The sequence below is a fragment of the Chionomys nivalis genome, chromosome 1 (assembly GCF_950005125.1).
Source record: "Chionomys nivalis chromosome 1, mChiNiv1.1, whole genome shotgun sequence".
NCBI lineage: Eukaryota > Metazoa > Chordata > Mammalia > Rodentia > Cricetidae > Chionomys > Chionomys nivalis.
In genome coordinates, this window is record NC_080086.1 from 149,174,751 (window position 1) to 149,199,229 (window position 24,479).

The 24,479-nt window shown below is 51.0% G+C and overlaps 1 protein-coding gene across 7 annotated transcripts in view; it reads left to right on the forward strand.

Annotated features, from left to right (window-relative positions):
* The first annotated feature begins 1,261 nt into the window (after positions 1 to 1,261).
* Agap3 (ArfGAP with GTPase domain, ankyrin repeat and PH domain 3) overlaps positions 1,262 to 24,479 on the forward strand; it is a 51,152-nt gene continuing 27,934 nt past the window's right edge. For 4 of the 7 annotated variants that reach the window (XM_057788697.1, XM_057788706.1, XM_057788732.1 and 1 more), the window contains exon 1: positions 1,262 to 1,861. In XM_057788697.1, coding sequence (XP_057644680.1) covers positions 1,534 to 1,861 — 328 coding nt within the window. In that variant the 5' untranslated portion in view covers positions 1,262 to 1,533. Of the gene's footprint in view, positions 1,862 to 22,943; positions 24,456 to 24,479 lie in introns of those variants that run through there. The other 3 variants (XM_057788679.1, XM_057788715.1, XM_057788688.1) reach the window with 3 other exon arrangements.

Sequence of the window (24,479 nt, forward strand, 5' to 3'; positions counted from 1 at the left end):
GACAGGTTTCTCTGTGTAGCTTTGACTGTCCTGAACTCGATATGTAGACCAGGCTGGCTATGAACTCAGAGATCTGCCTGTCACCCCCTTCCATCCCCAACTAGGATTAAAGGTGTGGACCATCACGGCCTGGCGTTGCTTTTCTTTTTCAGACAGGTTTGGTGATTTTCTAGGCTCTACCTTCCTAATACCAGGATTACAGGCACATACTCATATTCAGCTGATTTGGTTTTTGAGACAGTCTCATTAAATAGCCCAGGCTGTCCTAGAACTCCTGATCTTCCTACTCCACTTCCCCTGTGCTAGGATAACAGGTGTACATCATGATACCTGTCATACTCTAGCAAATTATTCCACAGGGTCACTCCCTTGCACTTGCACAGGTCACCTCTTGGAGGTTTGGGGAATCTGCCTTGGGGATGTGGATTAATTAGCACCGGAACCTTGAAGGAAGCTCTCTAGCCCTAGTAGGAGACAAGATAGACAAGGGGGTAGGACAAGAAAAATTATGAGCCCCATGTGGGTTCTGGTGAATTTCGGTAATGAACCAATGAACTCTCCTCAGTTTGACAGGGGAAGGTATTTTGGGAGAGGGCTGTCACTGGGAGATAAGAATTGGGACACTATTGTTTCTAAGGGTCATTTGCAGGGCCCTCTGGTGAAACTCAGGGAGAACTGGAAATAGGAGCGAGGGAACCCGTCCCTGTCTCCCAGCCAGAGCCAGCAGTGGAAACCCGGGCAGAGAGCCAGGGAAGAGAACCAAGGCACGATCCCTAGGGCTGAACTCGAGGCCTGGGGACAGAGGTACCGGTGCTGCACCAAAAGAGGGTGGCGCCGTTGGGCCTGTGCGAGCTTCTCGGCCAATCAGCCCCATTTATCAGCACCCTCGGGCGCAGGGAACTGTTCGGAGTGGACCAGGGATTCCACACCAGTCTAGAGCAGCGCAGAGGTGAAAAGGCAGCTGGCCGGTCGTGGGGACAGCGCGGTCGTGTCCCCAGGCGGGTGGCCTCGAGGCGCCGAGGGATAGGGGGGTGGGGGAAACGGGCGAGCGGGCGGAAGGGCCTAGGCGGGTGGGTGGGGCCGCGCGTCGCGGCCAAAGCGCGGCTCTTGGGGGTGGAGGCTGCTGAGCCTGAGCGAGAGAGGGGCGGGGGCGCAAGGCGACGCGCTGGAGGGGCGGGGGCGGCTGGGAGGGGGGCTCGGCTGCGTGTGCCGGAGCCGGCGGGGGCGGCGGTGCGTGCGCATGACGCGGGGGGGAGGGCCCGGGCCGCGCGCTCCCGGTCCCGTTGTTGTTGCCGCTGGAGGCAGCTCCGAGGCGGCGGGATCTCAGCGCCGGTAAACGCCGGGCGGCGGCCCCAGCGTGCGCGGCCGCGCCTTCTGGCCTCGGCTCCGGGCCTCATGCGCTAGCCCGGCGCCGCGCGCTTCACAGTTCGGGTCCCGCCAGCGCCGCGCGCCCGCGCGCCCGCTCGCCGCCGCCGCCGCCGCGCCGCCCCGGGCCCTGCCTGGGCCCGTTTCGGGCCCCGCGGCTCCGGAGCCATGAACTTCCAGGCGGGCGGGGGCCAGAGTCCTCAACAGCAGCAGAGCCTGGCGGCGCCGGGGGGCGGCGGCGGCGGTGGCGGCGGTGCGGGGGGCGGCGGGCAGTTCGGCGGCGCGGGGCCGGGAGCCGGGGGTGGCGGCCCCTCGCAGCAGCTGGCCGGCGGGCCCCCCCAACAGTTCGCGCTCTCTAACTCGGCCGCTATCCGGGCCGAGATCCAGCGCTTCGAGTCGGTACACCCCAACATCTACGCCATCTACGATCTGATCGAGCGCATCGAGGATTTGGCGCTGCAGAACCAGATTCGAGAGCACGTCATCTCCATCGAGGGTGAGCGGAGCCGGGGGGCTGCGGGAGCTGGGGCGCGGTGGCCTTTGCAGCGCTGACGGGGGCACTCCACGACCCGGGCCCGGGTTCGGGTTCTGGCCCGGCCCCTCTCTGGCGCTCAGGGGTCTTGTGGAGCAGAGGTTCACGGTTTGCTCATTGGCACTGCAGAGCCCCAGTTGGTCCAGGTTTTTCCATGTCTTAGCCAGGAACACTTTTTTTTTGGGGGGGGGGTCCGTCTTGAGCTAGTGGACACGATTTTTGCTCCTCGTGACCCAGAAGGTGAAGGTGGTGTCGCTCCAAGGACTGCTGCACACTCTGAGTCTCCAAGGGCCTTGGGGCCACATCTGGCCAGGCATCGTCGGGCCGGGTGGGCGCGACGGAAGACCTTGGTGGGTCGTGAAGGTGGGGCCGATGCTCGGGAATAATCTTAGCTGATGCCCTGGCTCTGGCCGGCAGTAGGGGTAGAGGATCAGAACCTTGGGTTAGTGGATGGCAGCCTTCCTGGGCCGCTCCCGCAGGCTTCGGAGGGTGGCGCACCCCGCGGCCCCCTCTCCCGACGCACACCCACCCCCACGCTTCTGCGGCCCGGCGGGCGCGGGCCTGGCCTGGCGCAGGGCTGGGGAGCTGTGGCCGCGTGGGAGGCGCTGGATGGTCCCTCTGCGCGCTGCCAGTGTCCTCTAACCCCTAGGACATTTATGCCTGCTTACCGTGGGCTACCGGATGCTGACTGACCTCCAGGGAGGTCGGACCTGGATATAGGGACTATAAACTCCAGACCATTCGCTGCTTCAAACAATGGTCCTTCCTGTGGGCACTTGGGTCATGAACTGGGGCCGCAGAAGGGCACATTAATTGGGGGCACACTGCTGGCATGGAGCCCCACTACCTCTGGTGCGGTGGAGGCCGGCTGGCAGTAGCAACAGGCACCCCAGTGGCAGTGTTGACCTTCTAGCCAGCTTGGACAGATGGGCCTCGCCCTGGTCCATCTGCTTCCTTTTCCAACTCTGCTTGAAGGGGGACGCCCACCAGCAGGAGGTGGGTTCTGCCTTAGTGGCAATGCAGGGAGAGCCAAGGCCAGTTGCTGCTGACATGGGGTTGAGAAGGGTATGCCCACTCTTTGGGCCCTATAGTTCAGATCCTGTTCCCAGCTTCATCTTGTGTGAGACTTTGGAGCCCTCTGTACTTGAACATCCCTGTTTTGCTTTTCTATTGTATCCATCGCTGATGAGTCTTGAATCTTACCTGAGTAGACAACCTCCTTCCCCTTAGATCTGGGCCCCTTTTGTTGTAACATCCCCTTCTGACTTCCTTTTGATCTTTTCCCAGCCTGCTTCTTCTCTCTCAAGGCAGAGTTCACTGTGAACTAATTAGGTGACAGAAAAAACTCATTAACGTGGATTTGAGTAAATGGCCTGATTCACTGCTGTGGTTGGAGACTGGGAGGTGACATTTGTGTGTGCCCAGGGTCTTCAGAAGAGATTCAGAGAGGGTGAGGCCAGAAGAAGCTCTTCTCTGTTCTGGAGGAAGTACGAACTCCCAGGATGATTTCCCTTGCCTTTTTGGGAGGATGAAGCAACTTACTGGGTAGCCACCAGTGTGTGTAGTGTGTGTGTCTGTGTCTGTGCATTAGCTGTCCCAGAGACTTTCCAGAGCAGGGAGAAGACAGGCTGAGTGGGCTCCACATGTAATTCCTGTTTATTAGTATTATTAGTGACCTAAGTCACTCTTACTCACATATCAGAGTGGTCATGTTCTGTGCAAGTCATGGTCCTGGGAAGTACTTGGTTTGGTTTTTAGCTCTGTCTTGAGTTCAGCATGATAGGCAACATTTCCACTCCTAGAGCCCTCCCCCAGACTAACTTCCCCATTGTGGTTTGGAAGTACCCTACCATTCCATCTGCTTTGTCTGGAAGCTTTATGTCACCATCATGAAATCCTGGGACCTGATGATCACTGTCACCAGACTGACCCAGCTGCTTCCCAAACACCAAGCCTCAGCTCTGTTGTCTCCTCCCTGTCCCTGCCACCCTGCTCTCTGGAGAAGAGTCCTAGCACCTTCCCCTTCTGGGCCTCTTCTGGGAGCCTTTTTTTTTTTTTTTTACCCCCACCCTGCTGGCTTTCACACTTCTATCGCCCCAGCTTTTCCACACTGTAGGCAGGCTAAAAAAAAAAAAAAAAAAAAAGGCCCAAACCCAACCAACCAGACTCCTCCACTGTTCAGCCCTGTAATGCTTCCTGCGGTAGAATTCTCCATCTGCCTAACCATATTGATCTGTCCTATAAGGCAGTGTTCCCACCTTGCCCAGAGTAGGAAGATAGTAGCATCTTGGATTTGCCCTTGTTCTTTCTGTTTAGGCTGAGCCCCCTAAGCCCAGCAGACCTAGACTATTACATAAACACAGAGTTGCCGGGAGCCTCTGTTTCCTTGTGCAAAGGGCTGTCGTTTCACCTGGCTTCACTTATCTTTGGCGAAGGGCTTATTTGTCTTATCAGAGAGTGACAGCCGAAACTATTTAAAATATTAAAATTCCTTTCCTAGTCAAGAGAGAACACCTGCCCATCACTAGGCCCCAGGGAATGAAAGAAGCACCCACCAGGAGCCAGCTTTGGGGCCTGGAATACATACTGTATGCAGGACCTCTGACCCACTCAGCCTGCCAGTGAGAAACTGAGGCTCAGAGAAGAGAGGGACTAATGCTAACCCAGCCAGACAGCACACTCTCCCAAAGAAGAGTTCCCAACTTACAGGAGTCTCCTGGCTGTAGAAGGAAGAATGCAGGCACAGCGGGGCTTCAGTTGATGGCAGTGAGTGGGGACCAGGGAGACACTAGACCTCGCCATCCAGGAGCCCAGAGAAGGTACTGGAAGATGCGACTCCAGTGCTTTAGGAAGACAGCCTTGGGCAGGTGTGTGCCTGTGGGGTATGGGGCAGTGGGGCCTGGAAGTGGACAGTACCTAGGTGTGATGCCATATGGCCTGTGTTGTGTTTGCATGAAACCCCTTTGTTTTCCACTGGGAGAAGTTCCTTTGAGCATTCCTGTCCATCTCCTTGGATTGTTCTCAGCCTCATTCGTGCAGTTCCCATTCTGCCTGCCTTCCTACCCAGACTGTGGCTTAAATGATATCCCAAAGGGCGGATCTCTGTGAGTTCGAGACCAGCCTGGTTTACAAGAGCTAGTTCCAGGACAGGCTTCAAAGCCACAGGGAAACCTTGTCTTGAAAAACAAAACCAAAAACAAACAAACAAAAAAAAATGATATCCCAAAGGAACTGGGAGGAAGAGATAATGGGCTTCTTCCTGTTTGCATCAAGCCTCTGCTAGACAGAGAAGGGGCCAGGTATATTGGGAAAGCCCAGAGGAAGCAGGAAGAGGGTTCTAGCCATAGTCCCCGCATGACTCTCCTTGAGTGTTATGACTGCATATTCCCATTGTCCTGCGATTTCTCTTACCATATCCCTGCCATAAGGAAAGGACATGGAAGCTAGTTCCATTTAGAGACAGGAAGCTCCTGAGCTCCTAACTTTACTGATTATTCTGGGTAGTCTCCACCTGGCCAGGATTCTCACCACAGGATCTGCTGTCTTGTGCAATGCCCAAGCTAGGCTTTCCCCAGCGGCCCCATTGCAAGTCAGGAATGGGCTGGAACCTACATCTGTCACTCTGTAATTCCTACAGTTAGCTATTTTAGTGGGGAAGACCTATTGGGGGCATGGCTGCTTATGTAGAACTTTGCACACAAGGGTTCTAATAGGAATTCTGAAAAAGAGGATACCCCTGTGGGGTGCTGGTAGGCAGCAAAAAGCGTATTTGTTCCCAATCCATCTCTTTAACTCCTACTGGGTGGCCCAGTTGCATCTGGGACCTCAGAATCCTGGAGTACAAAGGTGAGAAAGGAGAGGAGACATGGTAACAGCTGCCCTGGGATGGCTCAGCAGGCAGGAGGTATCCAAGGGCACCAGCATGGTGTAACTCTGAAGCTGTTTTTTTTTTTTTTTTTTTTTTAAACTAGGGTAAAGCTGGGAGACCTGCTTCAGAGCTAGAAGGGACAAGTGGAGGCTCTGCTCCCAGACTCCATGACCTCAGGAAAACCCCCTTCATTCCATTGGCTCTAGGGTCAGTGCCTGCTATTCCTCCCTCATGGCAGTCCTGGCCCCTAAGTGCTGCCTGCTGTCTTCTTTACCTGCTCTCACTCTCTCCTCAGGTGTGAGCTGGGTGTGGTGGGTGGAGGCTTTCCCACCAGAGGGGACAGGATTATGTTGGGGTGGTGTGAGAACATGTATGTGGTAGGATTCAGGGTATATAGCAAGTTGGTCTCTGTGTCCATAGGGAACAGATGGGTGAAGTGGGCAGGACCCTGGAGAAGGATTTTTTTTTTAATTGAAAAAAATCTTTTTTCATATAATACATTTTGATCGTGGTTTACCCCTTCTTCCTCCCAGGTCCTCTCTACCTCTCAACCCACTCAACCTTATTTTCCTTTCCACTCCTCTTTAAAAAGAAACACACACAACCCTACAAAAACAAACTAAAATATACAAGAAAAAGATCAATAAGACAAAAAAATTCTCAAAATAAAACAGCATGAGGTGAAAAAAAGTCTACAAAAATACCATTGAGTTTGTTTGGTGTTGGCCAATTATTCCTGGACATGGGGCCTGCCTTGAAGTGTGGCTAATATACTCCATTGGAAAAAAACTAATTTTTTCTTTTCCAGGGAATATGAATTGTAGATAGATTCTTGGTTAGGTGTGGGAGCCTGTGTCCACTTCCTCCCCTCAGTACTGGGACCCAGTACTCCTTGAACCTATGAAGGTCACGTGGACACTCTCACAGTCTCTGTGCATTCACATGTGTGTCAGTCCTGTTGTGTCGGGAAGACACTGTTTCCTTGGCATCATCTCTGGCCTCTGGCTCGTACCGGCTTCCTGTTGCTACTTGTGCATAGCTCCCTGAGGTTTGGAGAAAGGGCTGATAAACGCCCCATTTAGAGCTGAGTGACCTAAAGTCTCTCTTTCTGCACCTTGTCCAGTTGTGGTTGGGTAAGGAATTTTTATTTATATCCATCTTTGAAGATTGCAGGAAACCACGGGAGTTGGTGCTTCCTTCTGTGTGACATAAGGTGGCCTGGGAGGGTTCAGTCAGGAGTGTGGAGTGGCTTGTGTGAGGGTAGGCCCCTCGCCATGTGTGCATTTGCCTGTGAGTCCTTGGCCAGCCGTTAGCATGTGTCATGTCGGCCCAGGTGTAGAGGAGCTCTGGCCTCGTCAAGCAGGAATCACAAGGGCCCATGGGGACTCGGGGAAACATCAGCCTGTAGTGCCACATCCTCTGTCAGGGGAGCTGAATTTAGTTTCGTCTGGTGATATGCCCCACTGCTGCCCTCCATCTCACAGTGTGTGCCCAGGACAAGGAGCTGCTCGCTTGTCCAGTGGATTCAGCTCTGGGGTGGAGGTGGGACAGGAAGCTGAGCGGGCAGATGGGGCAGGGGTGTTGCCTGCCAGCTCTCTATGCTCCTTGGTCTTAAACTATGTCCTGAAAGCAGACAGACTTCCTCGGTATTGCAGTCTCCCTCGTTTTCCCAGAGCATCCTTTCCATTTTGCACATGAAATGGCCTGGGACTTAGAATAGCCTCCCAGAGGCCCCCAAATGAGCTACAGGGCCAGGGCCTTGGCCTGCTGTTCCTGCTCCTCACTTGGGAGGACTAAGAAGGCTTGGTCAGATGGGCACATGGTGGCACATGGTTGACCCAAATGGCTCCAAGGGAAGTTTTTGAGATTCAAACAGCCCTGGAGTTTAGCTATTAGAAACTTGTGGGGTCGAGTTTGCCATGACTCAGACCTCTTTTTCCCTGCTGTAACTTTCTCCCCCGCCCCTTCTCTTTCTCTCTCAAGATTTATTTATTTTAATGTGCATTGGTGTTCTGCCTGCATGTATGTCTGTACAAGGGTGCTAGATCCCCTGGAACTGAGTTACCCACAGTTGTGAGCTGCCATTCGGTGCTGGGAATTGAACCCGACTCCTCTGGAAGAGGGGTCAGTGTTCTTAACCACTGAGTCATCTCTCAAACCCTCCTGGTGTAATTTTTTTTTTTTTCAATTTCTAGACTCTCCAGCTGAAGCATGACACTTGATGTTTTCACTTCCAGTCAGCTGAATGCATGGAGATAGCATAAATGAAGAGATGCCTACCCCAGAGACATTACTATATATATATTTAAAATCTCAGTGTGGGCTAGAGAGATGGCTCAGCCATTAAGAGCACTGACTCTTCTTCCAGAGGACCCAGGTTCAATTTCCAGCACCCAAATGGCAGCTCACAACTCCAGTTGCAGGGGACCCAACACCTATGGCAAAACACCAATGCACATAAAATAAAAATGAAAAAACACCTCAGCTAGGTAGTAGTAGTGCAGACCTTTAATTCCAGCACTGGGGAGGCAGAGGCAGGCAGATCTCTGTGAGTTCGAGGCCAGCTTGGTCTACAGAGCAAGTTCCAGGACACTCAGGGGTACACAGAAAAATCCTGTCTTGAAAAAGAATAACAACAACTCAAAGCCTCATTTGTGCCATCATAGTTGTGTATACCTTTGATTCCAACACTTGGGAGGCAGAGGCAGTTGAATCCATATGAGTTTGAGGCCAGCCTGGTCTATGTAGGAAGTTCCAGCCGGCCAAAGCTTTACAGTGAGACCTTATCTCCAACTAAATAAATAGTACCAACCTCGTTTGAAGGACTGAAGAAATGGCTCTGTGGTTAAGGTCCCTTAGTGCTCTTTTAGATGCTGGGTTAAGTTCCCAACATCTGCATCACAGTACATAACCTTCTGTAACTACAGTTCTAAGGGATTTGATACCCTTATAGGCCTCAAGCACGTATGTGGTACAATGTGTTCATGCATGCAGCTTTAGTTGTGTTTCAGTTCCTGTGATAACTCCAAAACCAAAAGCAACTTGGCGAGGAAAGGGTTTATTTCACCTTACAGCTTATATCCCATCTGGAAGGGAAGTCAGCAGTTACTCAAGGCAAGCATCTAGAGAGAGGAATGCTGTTTACTGGCTTGTTCTCCAGGCTTCCATTCAGCTACCTTTCCTTTTTTTCTTTTTTCTTTTTTGTTGGTTTTACTTTTGAGACAGGGTTTCTCTGTAGCCCTGGCTGCCCTGGAACTCACTCTGTAGACCAGGCTGGCCTTGAATTCAGAGATTTGCCTGCCTCTGCCTCCTTAGTGCTGGAATTAAAGGGATACACTACCCCACGGGTTTCAGCTATATTTCTTAAATCTCCCAGGACCATCTGCCCCCACATCATGTGCCCCCACATCAACTGATTGGTGAATCAAGAAAATGTTTCACATGCTTGTCCCAGACCAATCTGATGGAGCATTTTGTCAGTTGAGGCTCCTGATCCTCAGATGACTTTAGGTTGTTCACAGAAAAACTATCCAGCACAGCTAAAATACTCACATACACAAAAGTCTTTCTCTACTTTTGGTGTTTTTGAGACAGGGTTTCTCTATGTCGCCCTGGCTGTTCAGGAACTCACTATATAGACCAAGCTGGCCTCAAACCTGAAGATCTGCCTGCCTCTGCCTCCCAAGTGCTGGGATTAAAGGTGTGCACCATCATGCCCAGCACTAAAAAATCTTAGTTAATACATGCTTATGTGCTAAAAAAAAAAAAAAAAAAAAAAAAAAAAGTTTGTGTTTATTATACCCAACTGATGCAGCACAGGAAGTTTAACTGTGACTGTCCTGTCTTCCTACCTAGACATTCTGTCAGGAGCACCTGCCCTGCTTCCTTGGGCTCCTTTCCAGACAAGGTCTCTCATTGAACCTGGCCTCGACGATTCCGCTAAACTGGCTGGCTGGGAAGTCCCAGGGAATCTCCTGTCTGTGCCACTTTCCCCTCTGCTGTGATGACCGGCACATGCCACCATACCCAGCTTTTCTGTATGGGTGGTTGGAACTGAATTCAGGTCCTTATACTTTGTTTCTTTGATTGAGACTCAGTGTGGTCCTAACTGGCCTGGAACTTGCTATGCAATCGAGAATGGCCTTGAACTGCTGCTGCTTCACTGCTTTTTCCTTTCCAAGTGTTGGGGTTACAGGTAGGCAACATCATGTTGGCTTTACACTTTTCAAGAAAGATTTATTAGCCAGGCAGTGTTGTTGCATGCCTTTAATCCCAGCACTTGGGAGACAGAAACAGATGGAGCTCTGTGGGTTCAAGGACAGCCTGATCTACAAAGTGAGTTTTAGGACAGCCAGAACTACACAGAGAAACTCTGTCTTGAAAAACCAGAAAGAAAAGAGATTTATTTTATATGCATGAGTGTTTTGCCTGCTAGTATGAATATGCACAACGTGTGCATGCCTGGTACTAGTGGAATTGGAGTTATGGATAATTATGAGTTGTCATGTGGGTTCTGGAACCTGAACCCCAGTACTGTGCAAGAGCTACAAGTGCTTAACCACTGAGCCACCTCTCCAGCCACTTTTTAACCCCCCCCACCCCTCCCCAGTACTTGGCTTTTTTTTTGGTTTTGTGACAGATGCTGCAGTGAGAGAAGAGGAGCCAGAGGTTTGGCTTCTCGTAGTAAGAATCATTTGTTGATTGGCAGTCCCCTGTGCAGGGAGTGAGGATGCTGGGTCCTTGTTCCTGCTCTGCGTCTGCCTGACTAGGACAATGAAGGCAGTTTACTTCATGGCTCCGTGCCTATCTTTCCAGAGTTATATCTCAATTATGTCTACCTAAGAACTGTGCAGTTACCTATTTAGAACCATCTCATGCTTGTTTTTGGGCCAGGGGTCCTAGCTGCCAACCAGGGGACTGAGGAGGACTACAAGCTCAGTACAGAGCCCTCTCTTTTGAGGCTTCTGCGATGTCTCACCTTAAAGCCTACAGGGGCTCATCAATGGAATCGAGTCTGTGGGTGGAAGGAGAGTCTCTTTTGATATGTCTTAATCTTGGTGAGCTTAGAACAACAGGATAATACATGAGCTAGGTTAGTCTCTGGTACGTAGCCAGCCCATGTTGATGGCAGGCATTATTTCAGAAGGGTAAGTGCACACTGTTTATTACCTAGTTGTACATTTGTCTGATAGTTTCCTTTGGATCATTTCCCAGATGAAGATGGTAAGATACAGAGTTCGCACATTTTTAGGACTTCTGCCACTGTTCTGACTCCCAGGGGTGGAGATAGCCTTTTCCCTGCCTGCTTCCCTGACAGAAGAGGAAAAAATCAAAAAGGAAAAGTTGAAATGGCTTTCCCTGTTTCTACCTATATTTCTTTGATTATAAGCTTATTTGTTTTGCTATTTGATTGTTTTTATTAGGGAGAATCATTAAAGGTTTGTTGGACTAGGGGTGGAATACTTGCTTATCAAACAGAGTCCCGGCCTCCGTTCCTGGCCACGCACACACACACACCATTTCTTCTCATGTGATTTGATGCTGCTCCTTTGTGCAGGCTCCTTTGTGCTATTCCTGTGTCTGTTCAGGCTTACTATTGAATTGTTTCTCTTTTCTGGGAGTCAAGTCAGCCCTTCTACCCCATACCGAGTTTTCTTGTCAGCACTTTGGCCCACTGTGCTCTAAGCAGGACTGACAGAGCTGGTCCCTGATGGGGACCCTGTCCTTGACCATGGTGGTACCTGCTGCTTGGTTGGAGAGTGCTACCTTTTCTTTGCCTTAGCTCCCCTCCTTGGGTACCACCTACCGCCCTAGCATGTGCACCCAAACCTAGCTTAGAGTGGATCAAAGCCAGTCCTGAGACTAGGAGTCAAGATGAAGGGTGAGGGCGATGTAGGCCTCAAGTGCTCCTGACAGGCAGGGCCTCCGATTCGTAGCGTTTGTGGGACAGTGAGTATCACTCTTGTTTGGAGTATATTATTTTCTTTTAAGTTTTATTTATTTATTATGTATACAGTGTTCTGCAAGCGTGCCAGAAGAGGGCACCAGATCACATTATAGATGGTTGCTGGGAATTGAACTCAGGACCTCTGAAAGAGCAGCTGGTGCTCTCAGTGCTCTTAACCTCTGAGCCCTTGGAGACTGTTTTCTGTTAAGACACCCTAACTATTTTATTCTGAGGAAACTTGTGGAGATTTGTCTGCTTTCCATGATTCAAAACCCTGCTTGCTTGACTCTTGGCTCAAGTTTCTTCTTAGCCTTCTACGTTGGAAGAAGTCGTCCGAGTGTAAGGAACCGAGTTAAGAGACGTGTTCTAGGGCTGGGGAGATGGCTCAGTGAATAAAAGTACTGTCGCACAAGTCTGAAGGACCTGAGTTTCCACCACAGTGGAAGCCAACTTCTTTTTGGGGGGGGTGGGGGTTTTGAGACAGGGTTTCTCTGTAGCTTTGGAGCCTGTCCTGGAACTAGCTCTTGTAGACCAGGCTGGTCTCCAACTCACAAAGATCCGCCTGCCTCTGCCTCCTGAATGCTGGGATTAAAGGCGTGCGCCACCACCACCCTGCTGGAAGCCAGTTTCTTAAAGTTGCCCACTGATTCCCCACCCTGGAGCATACACCTACACACACATGCGTACACATGCACAAACACAATTAAACAAACAAAAATAAAAATGACTGTCAGTATGATGACTCAACCAAGTTTGACAACTCAGGTTTAATCCCCGGTATCCACATAGTAGAACCAACTTTTGGGAATTGTCCTCTGGCCTCCATATGTGTGCTGTGACCTGCTTGTGCACATGTGCATGCATGTACACAAAATAAGTAAATAAATAAGTGCGTGTAAAATAATAAACAAACAAATACAACTGCATTCTGGATGATTCCTTCAGTCTGTGTCCTTTTGCCCTGTGCAAAAGTAAATACGCCTTTTCTATAAATACCCCTTTTTATGCAGTCATTTAATTTCTTTTTCAGTTTTGCAGATTTATCTTTACTCTGTGTGTTGTGTAGGCCTAAATATATATAAATGGTGTGCATCAGTGTCAGTGTGCCAGTGTTCATGGAGGCAAGAAGAAGCCATTTAAGTCCCTGAAATACCAGTAGTTCTGAGCTGCCCCATGTGAATATTGGGAACTAAGGTCTTCTGCAAGAGCAGCAAGTGCTCTTGTAACCACTAAGCTGTTTCTCTAGCTCCTAACAAATATTTTTACTTATTTACTTTTTGTTGGTAGGACAGCACAGGGTCTCCCTATCTAACCCTAGCTGGCCTCAAACACACAGCCCACACAGCCTCCCTGTCTCAACTTTGCAAAGGCTTGGGATTACAAGCAGGTGCTACCATTCCCCAGTTAATATTTATTGAGCACCCACCAAGGTGATTGATGGCAAATATATCCACTTGAAAGCATTAAATATACCCAGAAGGGTTTATTTTGCATTTATTTATTTGTGTGTGCACACACATGTGCCACAGTGTGCACACATGCAGAAATAAGTAACAACTAGGGAATTCTTTCTTTCTATCACATGAATCCTGTGGCTAGAATTCAGGCCATCCTGCTTAGTTACAAACACTTTACCTTGGCTGAGCCGTCTTGCCAGTTCTCCTACCCCTCTGCAGTGTTTAGTCCTGAATGTCTTCTGAAAACCTAGAAGTATGACTTTCGTGTGTAGTGATTCTTGTTCATGCTTCACACAGTTCTGTTGGGAGGGGAGGGAGGGAGGGAAGTATGGTGACTCTTCCCTGCTCCTAGGGCAGTCTGGAAGGCCATGTGAGCCTTGCATCCGTCAGCATCCTGGTCACTTGTTAAGATTTTCCTGAGAGAGGGTGAATGAACTGAAGGCCGCACCCCATTCTGGCAGTTTAGGCAAGGACTCTTTCTTGTAAGATGTTTGTGGTTTGTCCTGACTTTATGGTAAGAGGTATCATGACTCTCACAGCAAGCTTGTGCACGTTCTTCTCTTGGAAACGGGAGGCACTAAGGAGCCCCTCCAACCCCTCCCTAAGGTTTGTTCCTTGTTTTGTCTCATCTGTTCCCCCTTCCACCCATCCCCAGCTTCAGTGAAAAAGTAGGGAGTATTGAGCCAGGAGTGTCCCAGAGTGCCGCAGCAGTCACTGCGCGCCATAGCTGACTCCTCATCCCCGTATCTGCAGCCTGCAGCCAGCAGTCGGACCCTGTTGTCCTCTGCCATGCATGCCGCTCAGATGGGACACTCCAAGCCTCCACAAGTCCAGTTTGGAGAGGCCTGAAGTGATCATCATGTTAAGAGTTAATTCTCAGGGCAGTCTTGGCCCACACCTTTAGTCCCAGCACTTGAGAGCAGAGGCAGGAGGGTCTCTGTGAATTTGAGACCAGCCTGATCTGCAGGACAGCCAGGGCTACACAGAGAAACTCTGTCTCAAAAAAAATCAAGCTAACAACAACAGAAAGAATCAGTTTTCTTCATCTTTGTCACTGTTAGGGGGCGATGCTGTCCTAAACCTGTTTAAGCCTCTTAAACATATTTGAACCCTCAACATAGCTGGTTCTGTAATAGCGGCGGGGCTATGTTCCTGGCACCCGGCCGCCGGCACGGCTAGCTTTATCCGAAATAATTACACGGAAACTGTATTCTTTTAATCACTGCCTGGCCCATTAGTTCCAGCCTCTTATTGGCTAGCTCTTACATATTGATCTAACCCATTTCTAATATTCTTTGTAGTACCACGAGCTGGCTTACCAGGAAAGATCTTAACCTGCGTCTGTCTGGAGTGGGAGAATCATGGCGACTCACTCGGCTTCTTTCTCCCAGCATTCTGTTCTGTTTACTCCACCCACCTAAGGGTTGGCCTATCAAATGGGCCTGGGCAGTTTCTTTATTAATGAACCAATGAAAGCAACAGATTAATACAAGACCCACCTCCATCATGGTTCAAATTCTAGAGAGCTTCCTTGCCGACCTAGCAGCCCAGAAGATTCTTGGTGTGTGCACTTTTTTGTGTAGGACTGAACCCTTAGGACCTGTCAGGGACAGACAGGTCACTGCCCTTTTATGTGTGGGAAACGTTCTCTCCTAGTGGCACACTTTTATCCTGTCTCTGTCCCACATTAGTGTCCTACCCCCAAACCACCATCAGTCTACACATCCAGCCCCTCAACTCTGTCTCCAGCCAGGTGCTGCCTGCCCTGCCTGTCACGCTGCCCCGGAACTCACTCTGTAGACCAGGCTGGCTTTGAACTCAGATTTACCTGCTTCTACCTCCCAAGTGCTGGGATTAAAGGTGTGCACCACTATGCCTGTTCTTTTTTTTTTTTTTTTTTTTTTTTGACGAGTCTAGGAGTTGTGGTCCATCTTAGGTAGGACCAGGTGACTCTGAGGACAGCATGGGACCATTTCAGATATGAACATTGGCATCTTCCTTTTTCTTAGCTATGAGACCTCCTTCCCAGTGTCTTAGACCTGGTGACAGGGATACATTCCGTGGGCTTTGTTGAGCACTAGACATTGATGGTACTTGGGTAGGGTAAGGAGAACGACTGGACTCTTCCTCAGAGGAGGGCCTAGAATAGGCCAAGTTCAGGAGTATGGGGACACCATCTTAGGGAGCTTGGCAGAGGATCGCTTTCTGGATACTCCGACTACCCCATCCCTTTCTGCCTGGAAGCCAGGGTGAATTGGTATACCCAGGAGGAGGATACCATGGGGGGAAACTGAGGGCTGGCAGAGGTGTGATCTAAACGTGGGGATAACAGTATCACAGCCATTTCTTGATCAACAATACAGTCCGCTGGGCCAGGCACCCAGATTGGAAGTAGGGTTAGGGTGTGTGTGTGTTGGTAAGTTAGCGTCAAAGAAAACTTGTGCTTTCAGAAAGCAAAGTCTCTTGTTTTAGCAGAATCCCGAGTGCACAGATTGTGGCTGGAAATGGGTGCTGCCTAGCGGCTGTGGAGCAAGAGTGGCTGAGCAAATGCTGGTGGGTGCAGCACTAGCCTGCTGCCTGACGAGCACGGCCAGACACAGTTTTAGTGGAGTAATGATTTTAGTATGAAAATTGCTGCCGTAGTGTGTTTTCAAACCACGCAAACGTGCCACCCCTCATTCCATCACGTTTTGTGTTTGTGCTGCAAATGTCACAAGATTGACAGCTCTTGCTGTGGGTGATGAGGAACTGCAGGAGTCTGAGCTGGGGGTGCAGGACCAGCTCTGTCATCTCAGGTAGAAAAGCAATGAGAGGGGGACTTGGTCTGGCACTTTGGCCCAGATACTGCCCCCCACACCCGTTGTTCTCCTGACAGTGTAGGTTGTGGACCATCCTTACAAGGTACTGATTCCATTTTTCAGGTGGGAAAAGTTGAGGTATGGAGAAAATGTCCTGCGCTACTTGATCATCATGGCAGGACATTTGAGGCAGTAGGGTAGTAACCAGGTTTCTATGCCAAGAGCTCTTCTCCTGTCCTGTGTTAGTAAGCTAGGTTGTAGGGGGATACTTCCACACCCTGGGAACAAGCTGTACACAGCCCTTCCCGTGGCATTAGTGTACCTTGATGGTCCTTGCCTGTGTCTGTGGTTGTGCTGGGTGGTAGTGGAGAGACTGCCTCCCTTCCCCTGACAAATACCGCTCTTGTCTGGTGGATGGCTGGTGATAGTGTTCGCATCTCTGATCCATTACAAGCCTACCAGTAGAATTACATCTCTCGTCACACAGAATACGTGTACTGGATAAGCAACTAATATGATCCCTTCTGCACAGAGCGCCTGCGAGTTGTTAAGAAATAGGTTTGAAAAACCCAAGAGAAAAGCAGGACGAGAGAGATGAGATGAAGAGACTCATGTGATCAGTCACCATGAAAAAATGCTCTCCTAGCATGCAGAGAAACACTCAGCCAGGAGGCACTGCATGCCTTAAACACAGAGCAGAGCCTGAAAGTTCTCTCTCTCTCTCTCTCTCTCTCTCTCTCTCTCTCTCTCTCTCGTATGTATGTATGTATGTATGTATGTATGTATGTATGTATGTACACTTACTGGTTCCACTTTATCCTAATTCAGACCCTTCTGAACCAGAAAGCAGTGGTTTTGCAGCAGCACCCCTGACCTATTTCCTTCTTTCATGTAATTTTTTTTTTTTTTTTTTTGAGACAGGATTTCTCTGTGTAGCTCTGCTGTCCTGGAACTCACTTAGACCAGGCTGCTGTCCTCAAACTCACAGATCTGCCTGCTTCTGTCTCCTGAATGCTGGGACTAAAGGCTAGTGCCACCACCGCCCGCCCAGCCTTTCATGTGTTTTTTTTTTGTTTTGTTTTGTTTTTATTTAGAATGTATACAATATTCTGTCTGTGTATATGCCTGCAGGCCAGAAGAGGGCACCAGATCCCATTACAGATGGCTGTGAGCCACCATGTAGTTGCTGGGAATTGAACTCAGGACCTTTGGAAGAGCAGGCAATGCTCTTAACCTCTGAGCCATCTCTCCAGCCCATTTTTTTTTTTTTTTTTTTTTTTGGTTTTTCGAGACAGGGTTTCTCTGTAGCTTTGGTGCCTGTCCTGGAACTAGCTCTTGTAGACCAGGCTGGCCTCGAACTCACAGAGATCTGCCTGCCTCTGCCTCCCGAGTGCTGGGATTAAAGGCGTGCGCCACCACCGCCCGGCTTTCATGTGTTTTTTATAAAATGGTTTCTTCCTTCAAAACTGAACACATAAGAGCCAGATGTGGGGCTCATGCTTGTAATTCTAGCACTGAGGATGCTAGGTAAGGCAGGATTGCCATGATTTTAAAGCCAGGCTATTAGAGTGAGCCTGACCCAGAAGGGTCAAAGAAGAACCAATCAAGTACACACACACACGCACACACACACCAGTCCACTGCCCTAGAGGAGGAAGTAACAGCCTTTTGTAACATTTTGCGGGAGTTAGGAGCCAGGTGTAGAGCTGCTGGTGCAAACCCAAGCAGGGGCCAGTGTTAGGAGCACTCCCAAGCCCTTAAAAGTGTAAGCAGAAATCTCTGCTCTCCCAAGCTGGAACCGCTACAGCTGCCTCCAAGAAGTCATGAAATCTCAGTCAACAGCGCTGCAATATAGATATTGAAGCCTCGGAAGCCTGCAGCTTCCATGGCATCGGAGTCCTGGGCTTGATCTGGCTCTACCACCCACATTCTGTACAACCTTGGGCAGTGCACTTTCCTTCTCTGAGCACCACAGTGATCACCTCCAGTAAACTAAGCTGTGGCTTCTGCCCTGGAATCCTGGCAGGCTGAAGGAGACTGGGAACTTCCTAAAAGCTACCTCAGCATAGAGTTTTTTCTACAGGGTCCTTGGTTTGTAGTTTCCTTGGGCAAAGAATCAACAAATTACCATGAGCCAGGTAGGAATTTATTGTCTTATTACAGTAACAACAAAAGTTTAGTGAAATCAAGATGCTATGAGGGCCACACTACTTCTGAAGGTACTAGGAACACATCTGCCCTTGGCTTATAGGTGACCATTTTCTTCTTGTGTCTCTGTGTGGCCCCAGCTGGCCTCAACTTTCTATAGCTGAGAATGATTTTGAGCGTCTCTGATCCTTCTGCCTTCTGGGCACTGGGATTACAGGTGTGCTTTATGTGGCTGGCTTATGCTTTGCTGGGATCAGTCCTAGGATTTTGCGCATGCTAAATAAACACTCTGCTAGCTGAGTGGCCCCATGGTGCCTCTTTACATTAGCACCCCCTTTTTCTAAGGACACTGGGGTCAGGTGCTACTCTACTCCAGTCTGACCTCATCATCTTAGTAAGCACATGTCCAACAACCATCTTCACAGATTATGTCTGAGAACTGTAGGTGGGGCCTCCAATTGGAAGGCTGGAGTAAGGGAGAGGGAACTCGCCTAGGCTTGGCTGCCTGGCGAGTTCACAACCTTTTCTTAGCAGGGAGGCCTGCACCTTTCACTGCTCATCTGCTGCCCACCAGGCCTCAAGACCCTATTCTTGCTCTGTGTTCAGCTCGAGCTGGAAAGGCGCAATTTTTCTCTGTTTTGTTTACCAAATCTGAGGTCAGCAAGGTTTCCATGAAGATAGGTGGTCACATAGCAAGTAGGTCCTATATTAGTGGCCTTTATTGTTGCTGGTGTCAAACACCCGGCAAAAAGCAATTTCGGCAAGGAAAGGTTGATCTTGGTTTGTAGTCTGAGTGTATTGCCTCCCCATCGTCGTGGGGAAAAGCGAGGCAGGACCGTGGGGCAGCAGGCCGGCCACATTGCGTCTAAAGTTAAGAGAAGAGGAGAGATGGAGTGCTGGAGCTCAACTCCCTTGCTCTTTATGCAGTCCAGGGCTCAGCTGTGGGATGGTGGCACACATATTTAGGGCGTGCGTCTTTCTACTTCAGCCAGTCCAACCTAGAAACTTTCTCACGGCCATGCTCAGAAGTTGGCTTCCTGGGTGATTTCAGGTTCTTTCAGTTGATAATCAGTGCTGGAGGATGAGTGTGAGCCAGGCTGTGCTCTTCTGCTCTGGGCTCGTGTGGATTGTGCTCTTGTGACTTAGTGTCTCAACACTGTCCCTGCCAGGAACTGTCTCTTTGAGGCCCATCTCCTTCTCCTTAAGGGAGAACCTGGTACATAATTCATGTGTTGCTAAACTTTAATTGAGTTGTGCAAAAAGCACATGAAGAGGTCTCAGAGTGGAGAGAGTCAGATGATGTTGACAGGGGTTACTGAGGTCGTGTAGTCTTCCAGGGGAGGGACAGTTCCCCTGAGGTCTCAGTGACCAAAAGGACAAGGAAGGGGTGGAGACTGTATGGTGAAGGGGAGGAAAGGGCGATCATAGGTGAGAGCAGGCAGTGTCAGGGGCGCATGAATATATGTGTCAGTGTGGTGCCAGAGAGGGTCCGGATACCATTAGGAAGTTGATGTGGTGGCATAGGTGGGCTATTGGACAAAGGAACCCCATTTTGGAGAGAGTGCTGATACAAAGGCTTGGATCAGTACGAAAGTGGTGGGAATAGGCATTGAGTGCCCTTGCTTCTTTGGCTTGAGCGCCTAGGGGCAGATGCTCTGCCATTTGTCTTTGCAGAAGCAATTTGATGAGTTTTGCTACAGTTTGTAAGAAGGCAGTGTCCCCAACCTGGGAACTCTTTCTCTTGATTCCCTGACACCTGACCTGAACACCTGTGTTGGGGGAAGAGCCCTCCAGACACATCAGTTGCCCCTACCCCAGGAAGTACATTATAAGCCTCCTTTAGAGTGTGGCCTGCCCAAGGACCCTGCTGCTAGCATGCCTGCTGCAGGAAGATGCTCTGCTGCCACCTTGTGGCCAGAAAGAGAATGGATGGTCTTGGAGGCTCTGGGACATACAGGCCACACCTTAAGACACCTTATGTATTCCTTGGGAAGCCAGGTGCAAGCTTTGGTCTCCGGGCAGAAACTGAATGAGAGCCACCATTTTCTCGTGGATTGTGTAGGTTATAGCAGTCACTGTGCTTACCAGAGCATCAGTAGCTGCACTAGGTGGAGGCCTGTAGGAGTTACGCATAGACGACCCTCCCCTCTGCTGAGGAACCCAGTGTTCTCTTCCCAGGTGTGTCTCCCATCTCATCCCTGCCCATGCAGTCCTTCTCTTTCTGCCTAGGCTTCTCTGTGCCCAGACACCTCTGTGCAGAGGTCTTGACACCCAGGCTGAACAGGAACAGAGGGTTGCTTAGTGCTTGCCTTCTGCACACTCTGGCCAGGGAAGAAATTGTTTATCCTGACCTAGAATGCACAGTCAGGGTCTGAGAGATTTATTACTAATCCATCAGAAACTTCCAAAGGAGCCACTCAGCCCCTCTGGTACAGATGCAGCCTGGTACTTAAGAGAACTATAAGGGGGGGCTGGAGAGATGGCTCAGTGGTTAAGAGCATTGCCTGCTCTTCCAAAGGTCCTGAGTTCAATTCCCAGCAACCACATGGTGGCTCACAACCATCTGTAAGGAGGTCTGGCGCCCTCTTCTGGCCGTCAGGCATACAGACAGAATATTGTATACATAATAAATAAATAAATATTTTTAAAAAAGAGAGAACTATAAGGGGCTGGAGAGGTGGCTCAGCGGTTAAGAGCACTGACTGCTCTTTCAGAGGCCCTGAGTTCAATTCCAAGCAACCACATTGTGGTTCACAACCATCTGTAATGAGATGTGGTGTCCTCTTCTGGAGTGCAGGCAGAACATTGTATACACAATAAATAAATCTTTAAAAAATAATAGAAAAGAGAGCTATAAGAAAGAGCTGCCCTGAGGAAAGTCTGGTTTTGGTCCTGTTTGGACAGTTCCAGCACATACCTTTCAAGGCCAGCGTTGTAGGTTATTGTATGTGGAGCAAGTGTATGAGTGTGCATACACGGCTGGAACCCACACCTCCCAGCTGCTCTCACGCTACTATGCAGTCCACCCCTTGGGCACCTTGTCCGCTGTCCCCTTTAGTCCTCAGACACTGGGTCCTCAGCTGCTGCCATGTGCTTGCATTTTCACTGGGTATGGGGGGGGTGTAGTGGGCAGTCCTATTCTTTTGTGGAAGCATAGTTTCTGTGTGTGGGGCATAGGGACAGATAGATGAAGGAAGGCAGGGAGCTGTTCAGTCAGGGTTTTTATTGCTGTGATAAACACCATGACCATAAGCAACTTGGGAAGGAGAAGGCTTACTTTGCTGACACTTCCACATCACAGTCCGTCATTGAAGGAAGTCAGGGCAGGAATCAAAGCAGAGCACAGGAAGGAGCGTTGCTTATTGGCCTGCTCCTCATGGGTTGTTCAGCCCAGGCCCACCTGCCCAGGGTTGGCACCACTCCACATAGTAATCATTAAACAAGAAAACGCCCCCACAGACTTGGCAATCTTATGGAGGCATTTTCCCAATTAAGAGTCCCTCTTCCACCTGATATGATGGTGCACACCTTTAATCCCAACCCTCAGGAGGCAGAAGCAGGAGGATCTCTGAGTTGGAGGCCAGCCTGGGCTATAAAAACTGAGTTCCAGGACAGTCAAAGCTATAAAGAGAAACCCTGTCTCGAAAACCTGAAGAAGGAAAAAAAAAAAGATTTCCCTCTTCCCATATATGTCTAGGTTTGTGTCGGTTGACAAAACCAAATATCACAGGAAGCTGAAGTAAAAGAAAAAGACTTAATGTTTCCCTGATCTGTAGCTCAGGACGTTTGGCCGACTTAATGTTAGAAGGTGTGAGTCAAGAGTGCTGGAGTGTGTCTGTGTCCCTGGGCCTGCCTGAGATCCTGGCTTCTCTGTGGAACAGCCTATTACATCTAGTGCTAGGAACAGGGAAGCAACCATCATCCTCTCCACTCTTAATAACTAGTCCCACGAGAATGCAGAATGCCCTGGAGATCCAGCCCAGGACTTGAGAGTTTCCAGCTCTCCTTTCTAGGAGCACCTTGATTGGAGAGGCCCTGCCTTCCCAGGCATTCCCCTAACCCCAGCCCCCTCAGGAATGTGCTGCGTTCTTTCATCTGCTTGTTCTCTCCAGGACCATGGGATTCTAAAACTGGACGGGACTTGGAGTTGGGCTGGGCTGGGTGGAGGCAACTGGGAGGATGATCCCTTTTCAGGGACTCTCAGTCAAGCACTACCCAAAACTGGTTTCTCCCGATCTGTTCCTGGTGCCAGTGGTTGTCCTCTGGATGATGGAAGCTGGCTGTCTGGGCCAGGGGGCATAGAGTGGTGCTAATAGCGTCATGTCCATAGTATGGAGCTTTTGCCCATCCTGGGCATTGTGTGCAGCCCACACTACTGATGCTAAAAAGATATTGGAATTAGGGGTGTTTTAGTTTACAGTGTCAGCTCAGAAAGGTGAGTACCACAACTTGTCACTACTATCTCCAGGACGTAGCTAGGCAGTGGGGGCTCAGGAGTCTCTCCTAAGCACGGAGGTTTTAACACCTTTAGATTTTCCTGCTGCCTTTGGTCTAGTCCAAGCAAAACTGTATCTTCTGAGTTTTTTTTTTTAATATTTATTTATTTATTATGTATACAATATTCTGCTTGGGTGTATGTTTGCAGGCCAGAAGAGGGCACCAGACCTCATTACAGATGGTTGTGAGCCACCACGTGGTTGCCGGGAATTGAACTCAGGACCTTTGGAAGAGCAGGCAATGCTCTTAACCACTGAGCCATTCTCTCCAGCCCTCTTCTGAGTTTTATAATCTCCAGAGAAAAAGACTTTCTCAGTCATCAACAGAAGCCGCTGTAGCATCAAGCACCTCTCAGCTTTAAGAATGTCAGAGGCAAAAACTGTGATATAGTCATTTTGCTAAGTTCTCCAGCTTGCAGATAGAAGTCTGAAGCTCAGAGATGACATGAGATTTGCCAGTGTCCTGGCTCAGAATTTGGGCTTCTAACGAATTTGGCTGATCCTGGGGTCCCTTGGTCTTGGTCCTTTCTCTTTGGAGAATGAAGAAATGACTCACTTTTCTCCAAAACGGTGCTTTGTGTGGGGTGTGCTTGGGGACTGTTATTTATTTGGCCTGTTCTTAATGACAGCTCCTCACCTACCTGCCCAGTCTTAGGAGGAGCCCTGGCTGGAATTTCCTGTTTTCTGAGGGCTCCCAGGGGCTGCCCTAGCAGGCCGACTGCCCTGTGCCGCCGTTCCTGGGTGTTCCAGGCCAGACTTGCCGCCTCTCCTGGTTAGGCTGGCTCCAGGCCCTTCCAGGTCTGGGCTTGCAGGCTCGAGGTGGAGGTGTTGAGGGATTCGGTTGGCCCGCACCAGGTGCCCAGAGGCCGGAGGTCCGTGCGCCCCGGCCGCGGCCCCGGCCCGGGCCCAGCCCCGCATCCCTCGCCATGGGCCTGGCCTTCGCCTGTGGGCCCTGAGCATGGAGCGGGGCTGGCCGCCGGGGGAGAGCTGCAGCGGGGAGCGGCCCGCCGTCTGCCGCCGCGCCCTCAGCGTCTGCGACTCGCTGGACTTGCACAGCGCCCCGGCCGATCGGACCGCCGCCGCCCTGCAGGCCGCCCTGTGCGCCGCGCGCGAACAACCCGCGCGGCCGCGGAGCGTGTGCTCCGGAACCCCGGGGTCGGCGCCCTCCGGCGCACGCGGCCTGCTGCTCGGCCTCCTTCGCCCGCGCCACGGCCGTCGGGGCCCTGCGCCCTCGGAACGGCCTGGCTCGCCGGCGCCCAGCCCTGAGCCCAGCCCGGCGCCCGTCCGGCGTAGCCGCGGCCCCGGAGAACGGGCAGCCAGGCCACGGCCCACCAGCATGACGTTCCTGGAGGTGAACCGTCTAGAGCTGGCGGCGACGGAGACACCGGGCGCGGGGCTTGGCCGAACGGGGAGTTCGGGCTTCCTGCGGGGCGCGTCGCTGTGGAGTAGCCAGCGCTGGCATGTGTTCCGCGGTGGCGGCGGACGCGGCAGCACCGAGAGTCCCCGGCGCGGCTTGTCTGCGCTCAGGAAGAGCTTCAGCTTCCGTCTGCGCCGCGGCCAAGAGATACGGCGCTCCGAGTCGGGGCTGCTTGCCCGGCCGCCCCGCGCGCGCACCCGCAGCGACGGCGACGCCAGCTCCTTGGGTACCTTTCCCAGCCGCCGAGACCTGCTGGGCGCCGACACCCCGCGCGCGCCGCCAGAGACCGACCGCCCCCGCGCCGCCGCTAGCCTCTGGAAGCTGCTCACCAGCCGCTTCCGCAGGAGAGAGCCTGCACCTGCGGCGCCGGCGCCGCTGTGGAGCCGCCGGGCAGCCCGGGCCCCGGGGCTCCTGGGCACTTCGAGCGGTAAGGGGGAACGCCTGCCGTGCG